The following is a 15462-nucleotide window of genomic DNA, read 5'->3' on the forward strand; positions in this document are numbered from 1 at the left end:
GCTCCGCAATCCATGCTGGCATGGAGGGAGGCTCCCGCTGTGTGACGGCGCTCCTCGTCTGACAGTTCTTAAATAACGGGGGGCGGGGCCACCCGGTGACCCCGCCCCCCTCTGACGCATGGTGACTTGACGGGACTTCCCTGTGACGTCACGGGGAATGCCACAGGGAAGTCCCGTCAAGTCACCGTGCGTCAGAGGGGGGCGGGGTCACCGGGTGGCCCCGCCCCCCCCCCGTTATTTAAGAACTGTCAGACGAGGAGCGCCGTCACACAGCGGGAGCCTCCCTCCATGCCAGCATGGATTGCGGAGCGGCCCGGAGAAGAAAATGAAGAAGAGAAGAAGAGAAGAAGAGAAGAAGAAAAGAAGAGAAGAGCGGGAGCCTCCCCCCCATGCCATGGGTGCGGAGCGGCCCGAGGAGAAGAAGACAGAAGACGCCGCGGAGGAGATGCTGGACGAGAACGCCGGAGGAAGAACCAGAAGAGCCAGAAGAACCAGAAGATGAAGGAAGATAGAAGAAAGAAGAAGCATTTAAATAAAGGAATTGTCAAAAACTGTCTCTTGTCATTTTTAACATTTTTGACACTTTTTTCGTGAAATGGTAGGGGTACTTATGTACCCCCTTACCATTTCACACAGGGGGGGGGCCGGGATCTGGGGGTCACCTTGTTAAAGGGGGCTTCCAGATTCCGATAAGCCCCCCGCCCGCAGACCCCCACAACCACCGGCCAGGGTTGTGGGGATGAGGCCCTTGTCCTCATCAACATGGGGACAAGGTGTTTTGGGGGGCTACCCCAAAGCACCCTCCCAATGTTGAGGGCATGTGGCCTGGTACGGTTCAGGAGGGAGGGGGGGCCGCACTCTCGTCCCCCCCTCTTTTCCTGCGGCCTGCCAGGTTGCGTGCTCGGATAAGGGTCTGGTATGGATTTTTGGGGGGACCCCACGCCGTTTTTTTTTTTTTTTTTTGGCGCGGGGTTCCCCTTAAAATCCATACCAGACCTGAAGGGTCTGGTATGGAATTTAGGGGGAACCCCACGTCATTTTTTTTTTTAAATTTTGGCCGGGGTTCCCCTTAATATCCATACCAGACCTGAAGGGCCTGGTATGGAATTTAGGAGGACTCCCACGTCATTTTTTTTTTAAATTTTGGTTCGGGGTTCCCCTTTGGGGAATTCCCATGCCGTTTTTATCAATGAACTTCTATGTGTATTGTCGGCAATGCAATAGCCGCGGGTAGTTTTAAATGAGTTTTTTCCTTCAAAATGTCATTTTGCTGTCAGACTGTTCTAAACACAGGAAACATGCGCCCCTTTACAGGCATACTATAGACACCCCCCAGGTACGAAATTTAAAGGGATATTACACTTTTATTGTTTGACTTTAAGCATTATTAAAATCACTGCTCCTGAAAAAACGGCCGTTTTTAAAACTTTTTTTTGCATTGATCCATGTCCCCTGGGGCAGGACCCAGGTCCCCAAACACTTTTTATGACAATAACTTGCATATAAGCCTTTAAAATTAGCACTTTTGATTATTCATGTTCGTGTCCCATAGACTTTAACGGTGTTCGCATGTTCGAACGAACTTTTTTCCTGTTCGCATGTTCTGGTGCGAACCCTAATTGCCAGCAAAGGATATATAACAAAGTATTGAGATGAACTTTTGATATTGACAAAATACTTATTTTCCACCATAACTTGCAAATAAATTCTTTCCAAATCGGACAATGTGATTGTCTGGATTTGTTTCCACATTTTGTCTCTCATAGTTGAGGTATACCTATGATGACAATTACAGGCCTCTCTCATCTTTTTAAGTGGGAGAACTTGCACAATTGGTACCTGACTAAATACTTTTTTGCCCCACTGTATGTCAGCCTTCCTCACAACTGTATATATGTCAGTCCCCCCCCCACACACACACACACATACCTGTATATATGTCAGCCTTCCTCACAACTGTATATATGTCAGCCCCCCCACACACACATCTGTATATTTGTCAGCCCCCCTCACACACACCTGTATATATGTCAGTCCCCCCCCCACACACACCTGTATATATGTCAGTCCCCCCCCACACCTGTATATATGTCAGTCCCCCCACACACCTGTATATATGTCAGTCCCCCCCTCACACCTGTATATATGTCAGTCCCCCCCTCACCCCTGTATATATGTCAGCACCCCTCCACACACCTGTATAAATGCCAGCCCCCCCCACACACACACACACCTGTAGACAGTGGCGGCTGGTGCTCAAAATTTTTCAGGAGGGGGCGCAAACAAACTGAAAAATTCAGAAAAAAACATATCAATTGAAGCCTCACTGTGCCCATCAAACGCAGCCACTGTGCCAATCAAACGCAGCCACTGTGCCCATCAATTGCAGCCACTGTGCCCATCAATTGCAGCCACTGTGCCCATCAAATGCAGCCACTGTGCCCATCAATTGCAGCCACTGTGCCCATCAAATGCAGTCACTGTGCCCATCATATGCAGCCACTGTGCCCATCAAACGCAGCCACTGTGGCCATCAATTGCAGCCACTGTGCCCATCAAATGCAGCCACTGTGCCCATCAAATGCAGCCACTATGCCCATCATATGCAGCCACTGTGCCCATCAAATGCAGCCACTGTGCCCATTATATGCAGCCACTGTGCCCATCAATTGCAGTCACTGTGCCCATCAAACGCAGCCACTTTGCCCAAACGCAGCCACTGTGCCATCAAACATAGCCACTGTGCCCATCAATTGCAGTGGGTGACAGTGGTGAGCTGTGTCCTCCATGGGTCTCCTCTCCTCCTCCTGATAGGCGTCCAATCACAGCGACTGTGGTTTTAGCCAGTCAGGTGGTAGGTAACACACCCACGCTTCCTGATTGGCGGAGAGGTGGTTCAGTGTTAGAAAAGCGAATATTCTTGGGTGAACTGCGAGCGCAATGCTCTGCGCTCACAGTTCACCTTTTTTGAAGCCTATTGGAGCCTATGGCTCTAATCAGGTGCTTCAAAAATACACGCCCGCTGCTGTAATTCAGGCGCCCGGTAAAAGGGGCCGGATGCCTGAATAGGGGATGGCTACAGCGGCCATGGATAGATTCATGCAATGTAATGCATGAATCTATCCATGATACATAGAGGTGGGTGACTGGAGAGAGGGGGCGCACCGCCACTGCCTGTATATATGCCAGCCCCCCACACACACCTGTATATATATATATGTCAGCCCCACACATACCCAAGGCTCTGGCCCCTTCCTGTACACAGCTGACATGTTGCTGACACAGAAAAGCCCAGTACACGAGGGGTGCACATGCGCATAGTAGCCAGAGGTGGCAGTAAAGAGCTCGATGTCTGAGCTCAATGTCACAGAGAGCACACGCTGTGAGATCGTTTCTGTAATGCACAGCACGGCTCCCCTTCACCCACCCTGCCTTCTTCTGGCCCGGGCGGGCCCCTCTGGCGCCCCGGGGGCCCCTTACAGTTGTAATGGCTGTACCCCCCTGATGGTGGCCCTAGACAGAGGTGAACAAGCAGGCTAGGGATGGAGGTTGATGCTGTCAGCCACAACTAGGAAATAGCATTGTCCTTTTTCTGGTCATGCAGTGTGATGGAGGTCTCCAAATCATAAGACTGGCGGAACAGAATCACATATCTTTTGGTGGATAAAATAGTTAAATATGTTATTGTTTCTGGTTTATCAGTATACCAAATCATTACTGGTTCTCCATTATATATGTTACCGGTACATATTGGTTATGGTTATTTTCCAGGTTTGTTTTTATTTTTTTTATATATATATTGATATGTACCAGATTTATACCAGTCACAATCTACTTCCTGTCTATTAGGGGAACGGAGCTGTGAGGAAGACACGGACGCCAGTGGTGGACAAGCGGTGATTCACGATGAACGGGAAAGTGTAATCTACAGTTATTCTTTCTTCCACTTTGTATTTGTGCTCGCCTCTCTCTATGTGATGATGACGCTCACCAACTGGTTCAGGTGCGCATTCCGCACATTCTCAGGTGCTTAGTCCTCCTGCTGCTCAAGAGGCGGGCTGAGAAATGACCCTGTGATTTACTGAATGTTTAGCTAGAGTCCACAAGAGCTCTTATACCTCATTTATTGTGCCTATTGACATTCTCGTGTGGGAGGTTTCAGCGAGCGCAGCAACTTGTCTTAAAAAGAAGTCTCTTAAGGTGGTAGTAAAGTCCGCTTCATAACTTGTACCTACTGGTAAGCTTATAATAAGGCTTACCTTTAGGCTCCATTCACACCTAGGTGAATTGAATTGCGGACAGAATCGCCACGATTCTGCCTGCAATTCCAAATTGTCGCAAGACGTTTTCCATGTCAGTACTTCTTAATGGCACCCCAATCGCGGTGCGATTTATCACTCTGTGATCGCAGCAAAATCACAACACACTAAGCATGTCACTCAAAAAGGAGCAGGAGCTTCTTTTGGGCGACAGCGGCGTGCGTTGCGATTTGCCGCGATTGCAGCGTGATTTATCACACCGCAAAATCGCGCCGCGATTGGGGTGCCATTAAGAAGTAATGGCATCGCAAACGCGCCCTGCGTTGCCACAATTTGATATCTAGGGCTGGATCGTGAAGATTCCGCCCGCGATTCAAATCGCCTATGTGTGATTCGAGCCTTAGGAACAGGGAATTTGTAGAGACTGGTGACATGATTGGCGCATGTGCACTGCACTCTGAATAGACGGCATACTTGAGTATGCCCATCCATTGAGAGTGCTGTGCTGCGACCCGAATGAATGACATATGCGCCATTCAAACAGCCAGACACCGCAAACCCACAAGGGTGACAGTGTGCCGCTACAGGACTTCATTCTAAGGTAAGTCTGTCATAATGTGCTAGTATGCAATCCATACTAGCATATTATGACTTAAGCTGCCCGGGGCCCAATTTTTTATTTTTTTTGGACTCCAGGTATGATCTTTATTACATAGCTACTTTGGTCCAACTTAGCACAATGTAAGTATTAGGGTTGCACTGATACCACTTTTTTAAGAAAGAGAACAAGTACCGATACATTTTTTCAAGTACTAAAATACTTTTTTTAATGTCATCTGACAGTAGCACTGATGGGCACTGATAGGTGGCACTGATGAGGCGTGGACTGTGTCCGTAGTTTTTTGTTTAATTATATTTTCTTACAATTTATATATTTGTTTTTTTTTTTTTTTACAATACTTTTTTTTGGGGGGGGGGGGGGGTGGACATTGTCAGTGCTTTTTGTAAATATTTTTTTATTATCTTTACAATTTTACTTTTAAATATTTATTTATTACAATTTTTCCTTTTGGTGAGATATAAGGAGTCCTGACATCTCCCCTTTGAGACAGAGAAAGGGACTGAGAACAGAGATTCCCCAGTCCATTTCTCTGCAGCCATAGCTGCACTAAAGATGAATGGAGAGCAGACAGTCTGCTCTCCATTCATAAACTAAAGCATTCCAAACTCAGTTTACGATGCTCAGTTATGAATGGACAGTCATTGATCACTGAATCTGTCCATTCGGAAAAAGAAGGAGCCGATAAATGACACATTTACCGGCTCCTTCCTCCGCTCTCCATCCTGACAGATCTGGGACGGGGGGACCGGAGGGGGAGTGGAGAAGAACTGGAGGAGGACACGGAGGGGAGCAGAGAAGGACCAGGGGTGGACATGGAGGGGGAGCAGAGGAGGGCACGGAGGGGTAGCGGAGGTAGACATTAGGAGCACAGAGGAGGAAACAGAGGAGGACACAAGGAACAGTCGGGATGATCGGTGAGGAGGTGGGGGCCAATTTGGGGGACTACACCAGGCGCTTCTGTGCCTCCACCCTGCACTTAATGTACACATCCCTATACTTGATGCACTAATCCAGTAACCTACTGATAGGCGAAGATGTTGCCACTTGGAATGGTGGAGGGTGGACCGCATTTTTAATCATGCTCTGACATTCTGAACATTATATTAACCCGTTCAAAGAGGTCTGGGAGGAAACTAAGAAAAACTGAATGTACCAGCTGGCATCTAATGATCTGATGATACGATCCTGCAATGAGGTTATTATATCTGGTCTGACTCAAACATGGGTTTGTTTGGAGTAAGTTTAGGAGTGTTTTGCAATACTCAGGAAAATGCACATGCTTGGAATGTGTACAGACATATAGCATAAAGCAGCTCATTGCTATCAGATATGGCCTTCTCTGCAGTGCAGTATAGAAAAGTTGGCCATGTCCCAGTTTAATTATCTGAAGAGTGGAATAACTTCTCCCACTTGTGAACCTTCCAACAAGTAACAGCAAATCAGATTGTAGATTTTTTTTAATATAGATGATCAAAGCATTTTTTTGGGATTCAGATCAAAATATGTTTATGTTGGTTCATGAACAACAGTTATTCACAAACATAAGCAATTCCAGTGACCGATCCACCAAACCAGTCTGCAGATTATTAACTATAGAAAAAAAAACTTTCAATTTTTTTCCACTAAAAAAGTATACCATGATCTTAACTCATCTCAGTACACCAAATATACAGACTGGTAATTCATAGCAAGAAGGCTGGGAGTATGGATGCCCCTTGCTGTTTTAATACTAGTCTTACCCTTCAGGATCAGTTAGTGCTTTATATGTAGGACCACCAAAGGCCCCCTTCTCCTCGTGAACACCAGGCTCCTAAACACTCTTGTACATATAAAATGTATATGCTGTTGCTCCAGGTGGATCCGCCACTACAATCCTCTCTACCGTTCCTTGGGTGCCAGTTCCACTTATCCAGCCATGCAAAATGGAAACAAATAAGATCCAAGTGGCCGTACTTCTGTAAACATCATCCACTTTATTGTACATATAAAAATGCCACATACAGCAAACCGGACACTGTGGGAGCAGGGGACAAAGTTGACGCATTTCACACTGACTAGCGCTTACTAATGACTCCCCTCTTGTACATATAGCCTTGTGTATGAACTGGTAGTAGCAAATAAATGGCGTAAAGCAGGAGTACAAGGAAGAAGGTCCTGTGCTTTTTTCATCTAGTGAATTCAGTAAGTATCACACTGAAGACCTTCTCTACACTGGTGTAAGTATGCCAATGTTGGGAAGTTGACAATCACTGTAATAGTCTGTGCTACTACAGTGATAGCCACGAACGCCCGCGTCCTATGCTGGATGGTTTCCCCACTGCACATTGACCACAGGGGGGATGCTCACTCAGCACTTCAAAAATTCACAGAATTTTTTTTAATTTGCTATCTCGTTGGATGAGGTGGAGATCTTGACAATATTGCCCCTCTCCACCACCGCGTACTATCAGAGAATGCCTTGTATTCATTCATTGTGATCAGTAAGCAGTGGGAAAAGTGCTCGGCACAAAACCTGGAAAATAGAGCCTATCACTCTGGTAGTGCTGACTACTTCAATGATTGTCATCTTCCCCATCAGCCCCTCAGATATGAGATATACTGTACATACATTGTACCAAGCTGGACTAATGTATTTATGCAATAAAAATCATACCTAAAATTCGGCTTTAAAGTGATATTAAAGGTTCCCCTTTTAAAATAAAAAAATAAACATGTCATGCTTACCTGCTCTGTGCAATGGTTTTGCACAGAGAAGCTCAGATCCTCTTCTTCTGGGGTCAGGGGGGGGGGGGGGGTTGGCAGGGCCGGGGATTCTGTTACACAGAACGTTTTTTACATTAATACATAGAATGCATTAAGGTAAAAAAAACTATAGGCTTTATAACCACTTTAATGTTACCATTCCAAAGTATTCCAAAGCAAAGACGAAAAAAAAGGGCAATGTCTATCTTCCCTGTTTTCTCCTTTGCAGTATATTGTCTTCTCCAAAATTATTGGCCCCTATTTGCAACTTACAGGACTTTAACCGCTCGCTGACCGCCGCACACAGATGTACGTCGGCAGTATGGCGCAGGCAGGCAAATGGGCGTACAGGTATGTCCCTTTAAATTTGCTGCCTTTCGGGCATGCGAGTGCGCCCGCCGCACGCTGTGGGAGTGTGCCCATGGGTCCTGGGGACTCGATGTTCTCTGGTGGCCCGCGATTTTGGTGTGGAGAGGTAGAACAGGGAGATGCCTATGTAAACAAGGCTTTTCCCTGTTCTGCCTTGTGTCATGACAGAGATCTGCTGCTCCCTGTCATCGGGAGCAGTGATCGCTGTCATGTCCTAGGTAGCCCCCCCCACAGTTAGAATCACTCCCTAGGACACACTTAACCCCTTCATCGCCCCCTAGTGGTTAACCCCTTCCCTGCCAGTGTCATTTACACAGTAATCAGTGCATTTTTATAGCACTGATCGCTGTCTAAATGACAATGGTCCCAAAATAGTGGCAAAAGTGTCCGACGTGTCCACCATAATGTCGCAGTCATGATAAAAATCGCAGATCGCTGACATTACTAATAAAAAAAATATATAATAAAAATGCCATAAAACTATCCCCTATTTTGTATACGCTATAACTTTTGCGCAAACCAATCAATAAAAGCTTATTGCGATTTTTTTTTTTTTACCAAAAATATGTAGTAGAATACATATCGGCCTAAACTGAGGAAAAAATTTGTTTTTTTATATATTTTTGGAGGATATTTGTTATAGCAAAAAGTAAAAAAAATGTTTTTCAATATTGTCGCTGTTTTTTTGTTTATAGCACAAAAAATAAAAACCGCAGAGATGATCAAATACCACCAAAAGGAAGTTCTATTTGTGGGAAAAAAAAAACGTCAATTTTGTTTGGGTACCACGTTGCACGACTGCGCAATTGTCAGTTAAAGCGACGCAGTGACGAATCGCAAAAAGTGCTCTGGTCAGGAAGGGGGTCAAATCTTCCGGGGCTGAAGTGGCTAAGGAGCTATGATTTACGGCATGGTGCCAGATACCACAGCATACCTTCAGAGGTTTAGTGGAGTCCATGCCTGAACAGGCTGTTGTGGGTGGTCATAATGCTATGACTGATTTTTGTACATACTTACATTGTGTCAAGCTGGACCAATGTATGTATGCAATATAGATCATACCTGGAATTCAGCTTTAATATTACCTTTCCATCAGTGGTGGCTGGTGCTCAAAATTTTTTGGGGGGCACAAACAAACTGAAAGATACTGAACCCCCCATCAATTGCAGCCTCACTGTGCCCATCAAATGCAGCCACTGTGCCCATCAAATGGAGCCACTGTGCCCATCATATGCAGCCACTTGTGCCCATCATATGCAGCCACTGTGCCCATCATATGCAGCCACTGTGCCCCATCATATGCAGCCTCACTGTGCCCCATCATATGGAGCCACTTGTGCCCATCATATGCAGCCACTGTGCCCATCATATGCAGCCACTTGTGCCCATCATATGCAGCCACTGTGCCCATCATATGCAGCCACTTGTGCCCCATCATGTGCAGCTACTGTGCCCCATCATATGCAGCCACTGTGCCCCATCATATGGAGCCACTTGTGCCCATCATATGCAGCCACTGTGCCCATCATATGCAGCCACTTGTGCCCATCATATGCAGCCACTTGTGCCCATCATATGCAGCCACTTGTGCCCCATCATGTGCAGCTACTGTGCCCCATCATATGCAGCCACTGTGCCCCATCATATGGAGCCACTTGTGCCCATCATATGCAGCCACTTGTGCCCCATCATATGCAGCCACTTGTGCCAATCAAATGCAGCCACTTGTGCCCATCATATGCAGCCACTTGTGCCCGTCATATGCAGCCACTTGTGCCTGTCAAATGCAGCCACTTGTGCCCATTATATGCAGCCACTTGTGCCCATTATATGCAGCCACTTGTGCCCATCATATGCAGCCACTTGTGCCCATCACAGGGAGTCATTTGTGCCCCTCAAATGCAGCCACTTGTGCCAATCAAATGCAGCCACTTGTGCCTGTCAAATGCAGCCACTTGTGCCCATCAAATGCAGCCACTTGTGCCCAGTATATGCAGCCACTTGTGCCCATGAAATGCAGCCAGGAACGTCCCCTGGCTATCACTTCACTAACCCCCCCGCGGCCGGTCTGGTGGTACTTACCGCTCGTGTGGTGGGGCTCTGCTCCTCTCCTGGAGTGACGGGGCACTCCTCCTCAACGGCTCTCCTTCTCGGCAGGAAGCGGCTGCTCTCCTCCTTGGTGGGAAGTGGCTGCTCTCCTCCTCGGCGGCTCTCCTCCTTGGTGGGAAGCGGCAGCTACGGCTTCCGTGTCCGCTCAGCTCCTCAGGCTTCCTCTGCCGTGTCTCCTCTTCCGCCAAAGCGTTAGGCATCCAATAGGATCGCCTAATGCTTTGGCCAATCGGGAGACAAGTCTCGCTGACCTGCCTGCTGACTGGCAGGGGGGAACGTTAGTGTGAAAATATCAAAATAATTTGCTATGCTATACAACAGGGTGGGATCGGGATGCAGTGCTCTGTGTCCTGAGCCCACCCTATTTTGAAGCTTATTAAAGCCTCTGGTTCTAATCACGTGCTTCAAAATACACCCCCCCGCCTACCCCCACCTAACCCCACCATAGTATTTCATGTGTCTGGTGTCCTAAAAGGGGCCGGGCATCTGAATAGGGAGGGCGGCGGAGGTGTCAGGGGGGCAGCACCCATGCGCCCCCAATGCACAGGCTGTCACTGCTTTCCAATGTATTCTAAAGCAAAGAGAAAAATAAGGACAATGTCTACCTTCCCTCCTTTTCTCCTTTGCAGTATATTGTTTTCTCCAACACAATAGGTGCTCTTTAAAGCAGAGAAATGTTTACCCCAGAAAGTATAGCGAGGTGTTCACTGTGTATTCATAAGGTCACACACCATGGTAATCTATTCAAACACCTCACACCTTATATATGAGTAATGTTTAATTATCAGCATGACTAATGTTTGAAGATTAGTGTGTTCTCATGCTACTCCTTTTCCTTTGTAGCTATGAAGATTCATCTCTGGAGTCCATCTTTACCCATGGCAGCTGGCCCACGTTTTGGATCAAGGTGGCCTCTTGTTGGACATGTGTGATTCTTTATTTGTGGATACTTTTGGCACCAACGTGTCTTCCTGGACATGGACAAAACCAGAAGAATGGACCTCCACAGCATATGCTGGGACGGAGGCAATTACGCAGAGTCACAGTTTCTAAGTAGTAACTCCCATTATATTTATTGATGCAATGACATTCAGACTGAACATTGGTTTGATGAGTTCAGTGCATATCCAATGTGTTATGGAAGGACTTGCTGTAGTGGAGGTAACTGGATGAAAATACAAGCACTGAAAAAAAAAATTACATTTTGTGATGAGAAGGGATATATAATGTACTATAACCCTGGAGTTAATGCATTATTTCTTAGCAGTCATACCTTGTCCCACTTTAATGAGTCAACACAGTTCTAAATGTTCAATTCCATAGGAACCTTTTTTAATACCTTTTTCTTTGTACGTTAAGGCAACAAACATTATCAGATGCTTGGCAGAATGATATGAGAATATAGTGGTGTTGCCCACAGTAACCAATTGGATATAGCTTTCATCTTCTGATCTTCCCTAGAATGACAACTGACATTGGATTGGTTGCTTTACATCTGCTTTCATTTGCTCCCGGTTTTGCACAAAATTCCTATTGGATTGTTATATTTTTCAATGGCCTTTCTCAACCTTTTCACCCTGGAAGAACCCTCAAAAAATGTTGATGTCCCAAGCAACCCCTGTTAAAAAATATTATAGCTACATTTTACAGTAAAATAACAGATCAGTAAGTTGTTGAGCGTTTTCTACAAAGGAATAAAGAATATGGCATACCCAGAGCCAAATATGTTACAACCCTCCATTGTTCTATATGGCAACAATGAAAATAAATGAATACGAATGGCCAGAAAAGTAGTACAGACTGTAAAAATTGAAATGTCTCTTCACACTAGTCAGCACTGGAAAAGTGTCCCCTTAAATAGGTAGTCAATGGAGAAATGCCCCTTACATTGGTGATTAGTGGGGATATGGCCTTTTACTATGGTGTTCAATGAAAAAACTTTTGCTCTGATTGGTGAGTGTAGAAGTAACCGCGTATATTGAATGTCAGTGGGTACTGCCTCGCTGGTAGCCATTGTAGGTGGGAGATCAATCTGTCATTGCTCACTGCTCAAGATATCCCTAGCAACTTCTGGAGGAACCCTGGTCGAGAAAGCCTGTTCAGTATATTTGCAAACTGGAAAATAAACAAATCATCAATTAAGAGGTACCTCACCCCCCTGCCTTTTATTTTTTCACACCCGCTTACTTATCATGTGTTATCATACAATGTTATGCTCCATTGTCCTCAATTCACCTACTCACCTATCCAGCTGATCCAGTGCTGTCCTGCTGCAATCTGCTGCTCAGGTGTGACAGCGTCAGTCCTGTGCCACCATCCTGGTCCACATCCGTCTTCATGAGTTGGCTGCCTTTTCCGGCTTTAGGAACCCTACCCTTGATGATACCTGCCAACTCCACACAGCGACCACGGTTTGTCCTACTCCTGCAGCCTCCTGGGATTTGTGATGTAGATATGAGAGCAGGACATCATTATTGTTGCCTTGGTGAAAATGGTGACGAGGGAGTGGGGTTGGACAAATTATAAAAAATAATGCAAAAGCAAAAAAAAAGGTGGGACTTTTTAGAATATGGGGGGGAGAGAGCTAGGGAGATAGAGAAGAAAAGTGAGTGAGGGTCCGCTTTAACAATTTCCCATCCCTTAGGTTATTTATAAACAGCTCAAGATTGAAGTAGTTATTATGATTGAGGCTACAACAATGATTCTGATGTTGTTTTCAGCTGGTGATTCTCTGTATAGTAAAAGGGACCCAAGCTGCGATTGAGCAACTGGATCACTGATACAGGCAGTGGAAGAGGATTTTCCAAAGCACAGCAGTACAATGTTGTCAGGCAGTAAATTCATTATCCACCTAGTTACACCCATATATTAGACAGTATAGCAGAGCGGTGATGGTGAGGCCTTTGTGTGGGCAGTATATTCAAAGCTCCTCCAACGCCCAATAAATTAAGCGTCAAAGAAGCATTACTGTGGAAAATCTCTGGTGAACTGACATTCTTGCACTGACCCTTACAAAAGGCACTGAATTCTCCAGGAATGAATGACACTTGCTTACAAAGGTTGTTTTTGTAAGGGTGTCCTTGTTGTGGGTTTAATTTTTGTGAATGACTGCAAGCTATTAACTCTTCTAGTGATTCTTAAGCTTTATTCAACCTTTTTTTTTCTTATCATGAAATGCCAAACAAGTTTTATCGAGAAAGTATCCTGGGAGCGAGCCATGTAGACCTGACAACTACAGGCAACACAATAGAACGTGCGTACAAGCTGTGCAGTCTGCATACCTCTGCTCTCATCTATACATAATGGGATTACTGCACCAGAGCTACCTGAAGTGTCCCATAATATCCTGGGAGGGAATTACCTTGTTTTACAAGGTCAGGCTGGATGTGTACAGCACTGGAAAAGCCAAGCCTTCTAAAGCTGAGGGGTCAATGTCCATCGGATCTGTTTAGAAACACAGTGTTGTTTAATGTCATGACAACTTTGTGTTTAGGCACTTATGTACAGATATAGAACACGGGAAACCTGCTCCCTATCGTCTTGTAGCTTAAGCTGCCAGTACTGCAAACAGCCATTTTTTTTTTCACATCAATATGCTGTGGATTTTAGATCTCATAATCTGGCCATACAGTAGGGAAAATAATGATTTGATCCCCTGCTGATTTTGTAAGTTTGCCCACTTACAAAGAAATGAAGGGTCTATAATTTTAAATGATAGAGACAGAATATCAACCAAAATATCAACCAAAAATCCAGAAAAAATAAATGTATCAGTGAGTAAAATACATATTTGATCCCCAAGCAAAACATGACTTAGTACTTGGTGGAGAAATCCTTGTTGGCAAACACTGTAAGATGTTTCTTGTAGTTGGTTACCAGGTTTGCACACATCTCAGGAGGGATTTTGGTCCACTCTTCTTTACAGATCTTCTCTACATCCTTAAGGTTTCTTGGCTGTCGCTTGGCAACTCGAAGTTTCAGCTCTCTCCATAAATTTTTCTATAGGCCTTGACGGTATGTTTTGGGTCAGTGTAATGCCAGAAGACCAATCCACAACCTTCAGTGTTCTGGGAAGAAGGTTCTCATTCAAGATTTTACAATACATGGCCCGTCCATTGGCCCCTCAGTGCGGCAAAGTCGTCCTGTACCTTTAGCAGAGAAACAGCCCCAAAGCATAATGTTTCTACCTCCGTGCTTGACTGCAGTGGCATCACTAGGGTTTTTGTCACCCGTGGCAGAAAAAATTGGTGTCACCCCCCCTCCACCAACTATAGCCCCCCCTCAGTACAGACCCCCCCACTAATTACAGACCCCTCTTCTGCAGTATAGCCTCCCTCTCTCAGTACAGACACCCCCTCACTAAGTACAGACCCCTCCTCCATCAGTATAGCCCACCTCAGTGCAGACCCTCCCATCTATCAGTATAGACCCCCACTCAGTGCAGACCCCCATCCATCAATATAGACCTCCCTCAGTGCAGACCCTCTCTATCAGTATAGACCCCCCCTCAGTGCAGACCCCCACTATCAGTATAGACCTCCCCTTCATCAGTGCAGACCCTTTTCCTCCATCAGTGCAGACCCCCCTCCATCAGTGCAGGCCAATCTCCCTCCTCCATCAGTGCACCCCCCCCTCAGTGCAGACCCCCCCATCAGTGCGAACCCCCTTTATCAGTGCAGACCCCCCTCCATCAGTGCAGACCCCTCTCTATGCGCAGACCCCCTCCATCAATGCAGACTCCCCTCTGTGCAGATCCCCCTCCATCAGTGCAGAACCCCCATCAGTGCAGACCCCCCTCCATCAGTGTAGACCCCCCTCCATCAGTGCAGATCCCCCTCAGTGCAGACACCCATCAGTGCAGACCCCCCTCCATCAGTGCAGACTCCCCTCCATTAGTGCAGACCCCCCATCAGTGCAGACGCCTCTCTCCCCTCCCATAGCGCCCCCCCAGCACATGTCTATTTGCATTACATTAAAAACTTTACAGACCTCAGAACAGCGCGGGATAGGCACAGCGGCGTGTGTCCCTCAGACTCCTTTATCCTCCTTCTCCTCCGTAGATGTAAAAAGAGAGGAGAGGGAGGTGGCTTCTCTCTGTTGCGCTGTGTAGGGGTGAGGACTGTGTTTCTTCCTCCAAACATGGCGGGTCACGTTAATGTCAAAGAGCTAAATTTTGGTCTCATCTGACCACAGTATTTTCTCCCAATCCTTCTCTGAATCATTTAGATGTTCACTGGCAAACTTCAGACGGGCCTGTACATGTGCCTTCTTGAGGAGGGGGACCTTGCGGGCGCTGCAGGATTTCAATCCATGGTGGCGTATTGTGTTACCAATGGTTTGTTTGGTGACAGTGTCCTAACT

The 15462-nt window shown here is 46.2% G+C and overlaps 1 protein-coding gene across 2 annotated transcripts in view; it reads left to right on the forward strand.

The window, feature by feature from the left end:
- The window catches only part of SERINC4 (serine incorporator 4), a 95390-nt gene extending 83143 nt beyond the window's left edge, over positions 1-12247 (forward strand). For both annotated transcript variants that reach the window (XM_073618519.1, XM_073618520.1), the window contains exons 12-13: positions 3850-4003; positions 10945-12247. In XM_073618519.1, the coding sequence (XP_073474620.1) occupies positions 3850-4003; positions 10945-11158 (368 nt within the window). In that variant the 3' untranslated portion in view covers positions 11159-12247. The remainder of the gene's footprint in view (positions 1-3849; positions 4004-10944) is intronic.
- The last annotated feature ends 3215 nt before the right edge of the window (positions 12248-15462 follow it).

The sequence above is a fragment of the Aquarana catesbeiana genome, linkage group LG03 (genome assembly GCF_042186555.1).
Source record: "Aquarana catesbeiana isolate 2022-GZ linkage group LG03, ASM4218655v1, whole genome shotgun sequence".
NCBI classification, from domain to species: domain Eukaryota; kingdom Metazoa; phylum Chordata; class Amphibia; order Anura; family Ranidae; genus Aquarana; species Aquarana catesbeiana.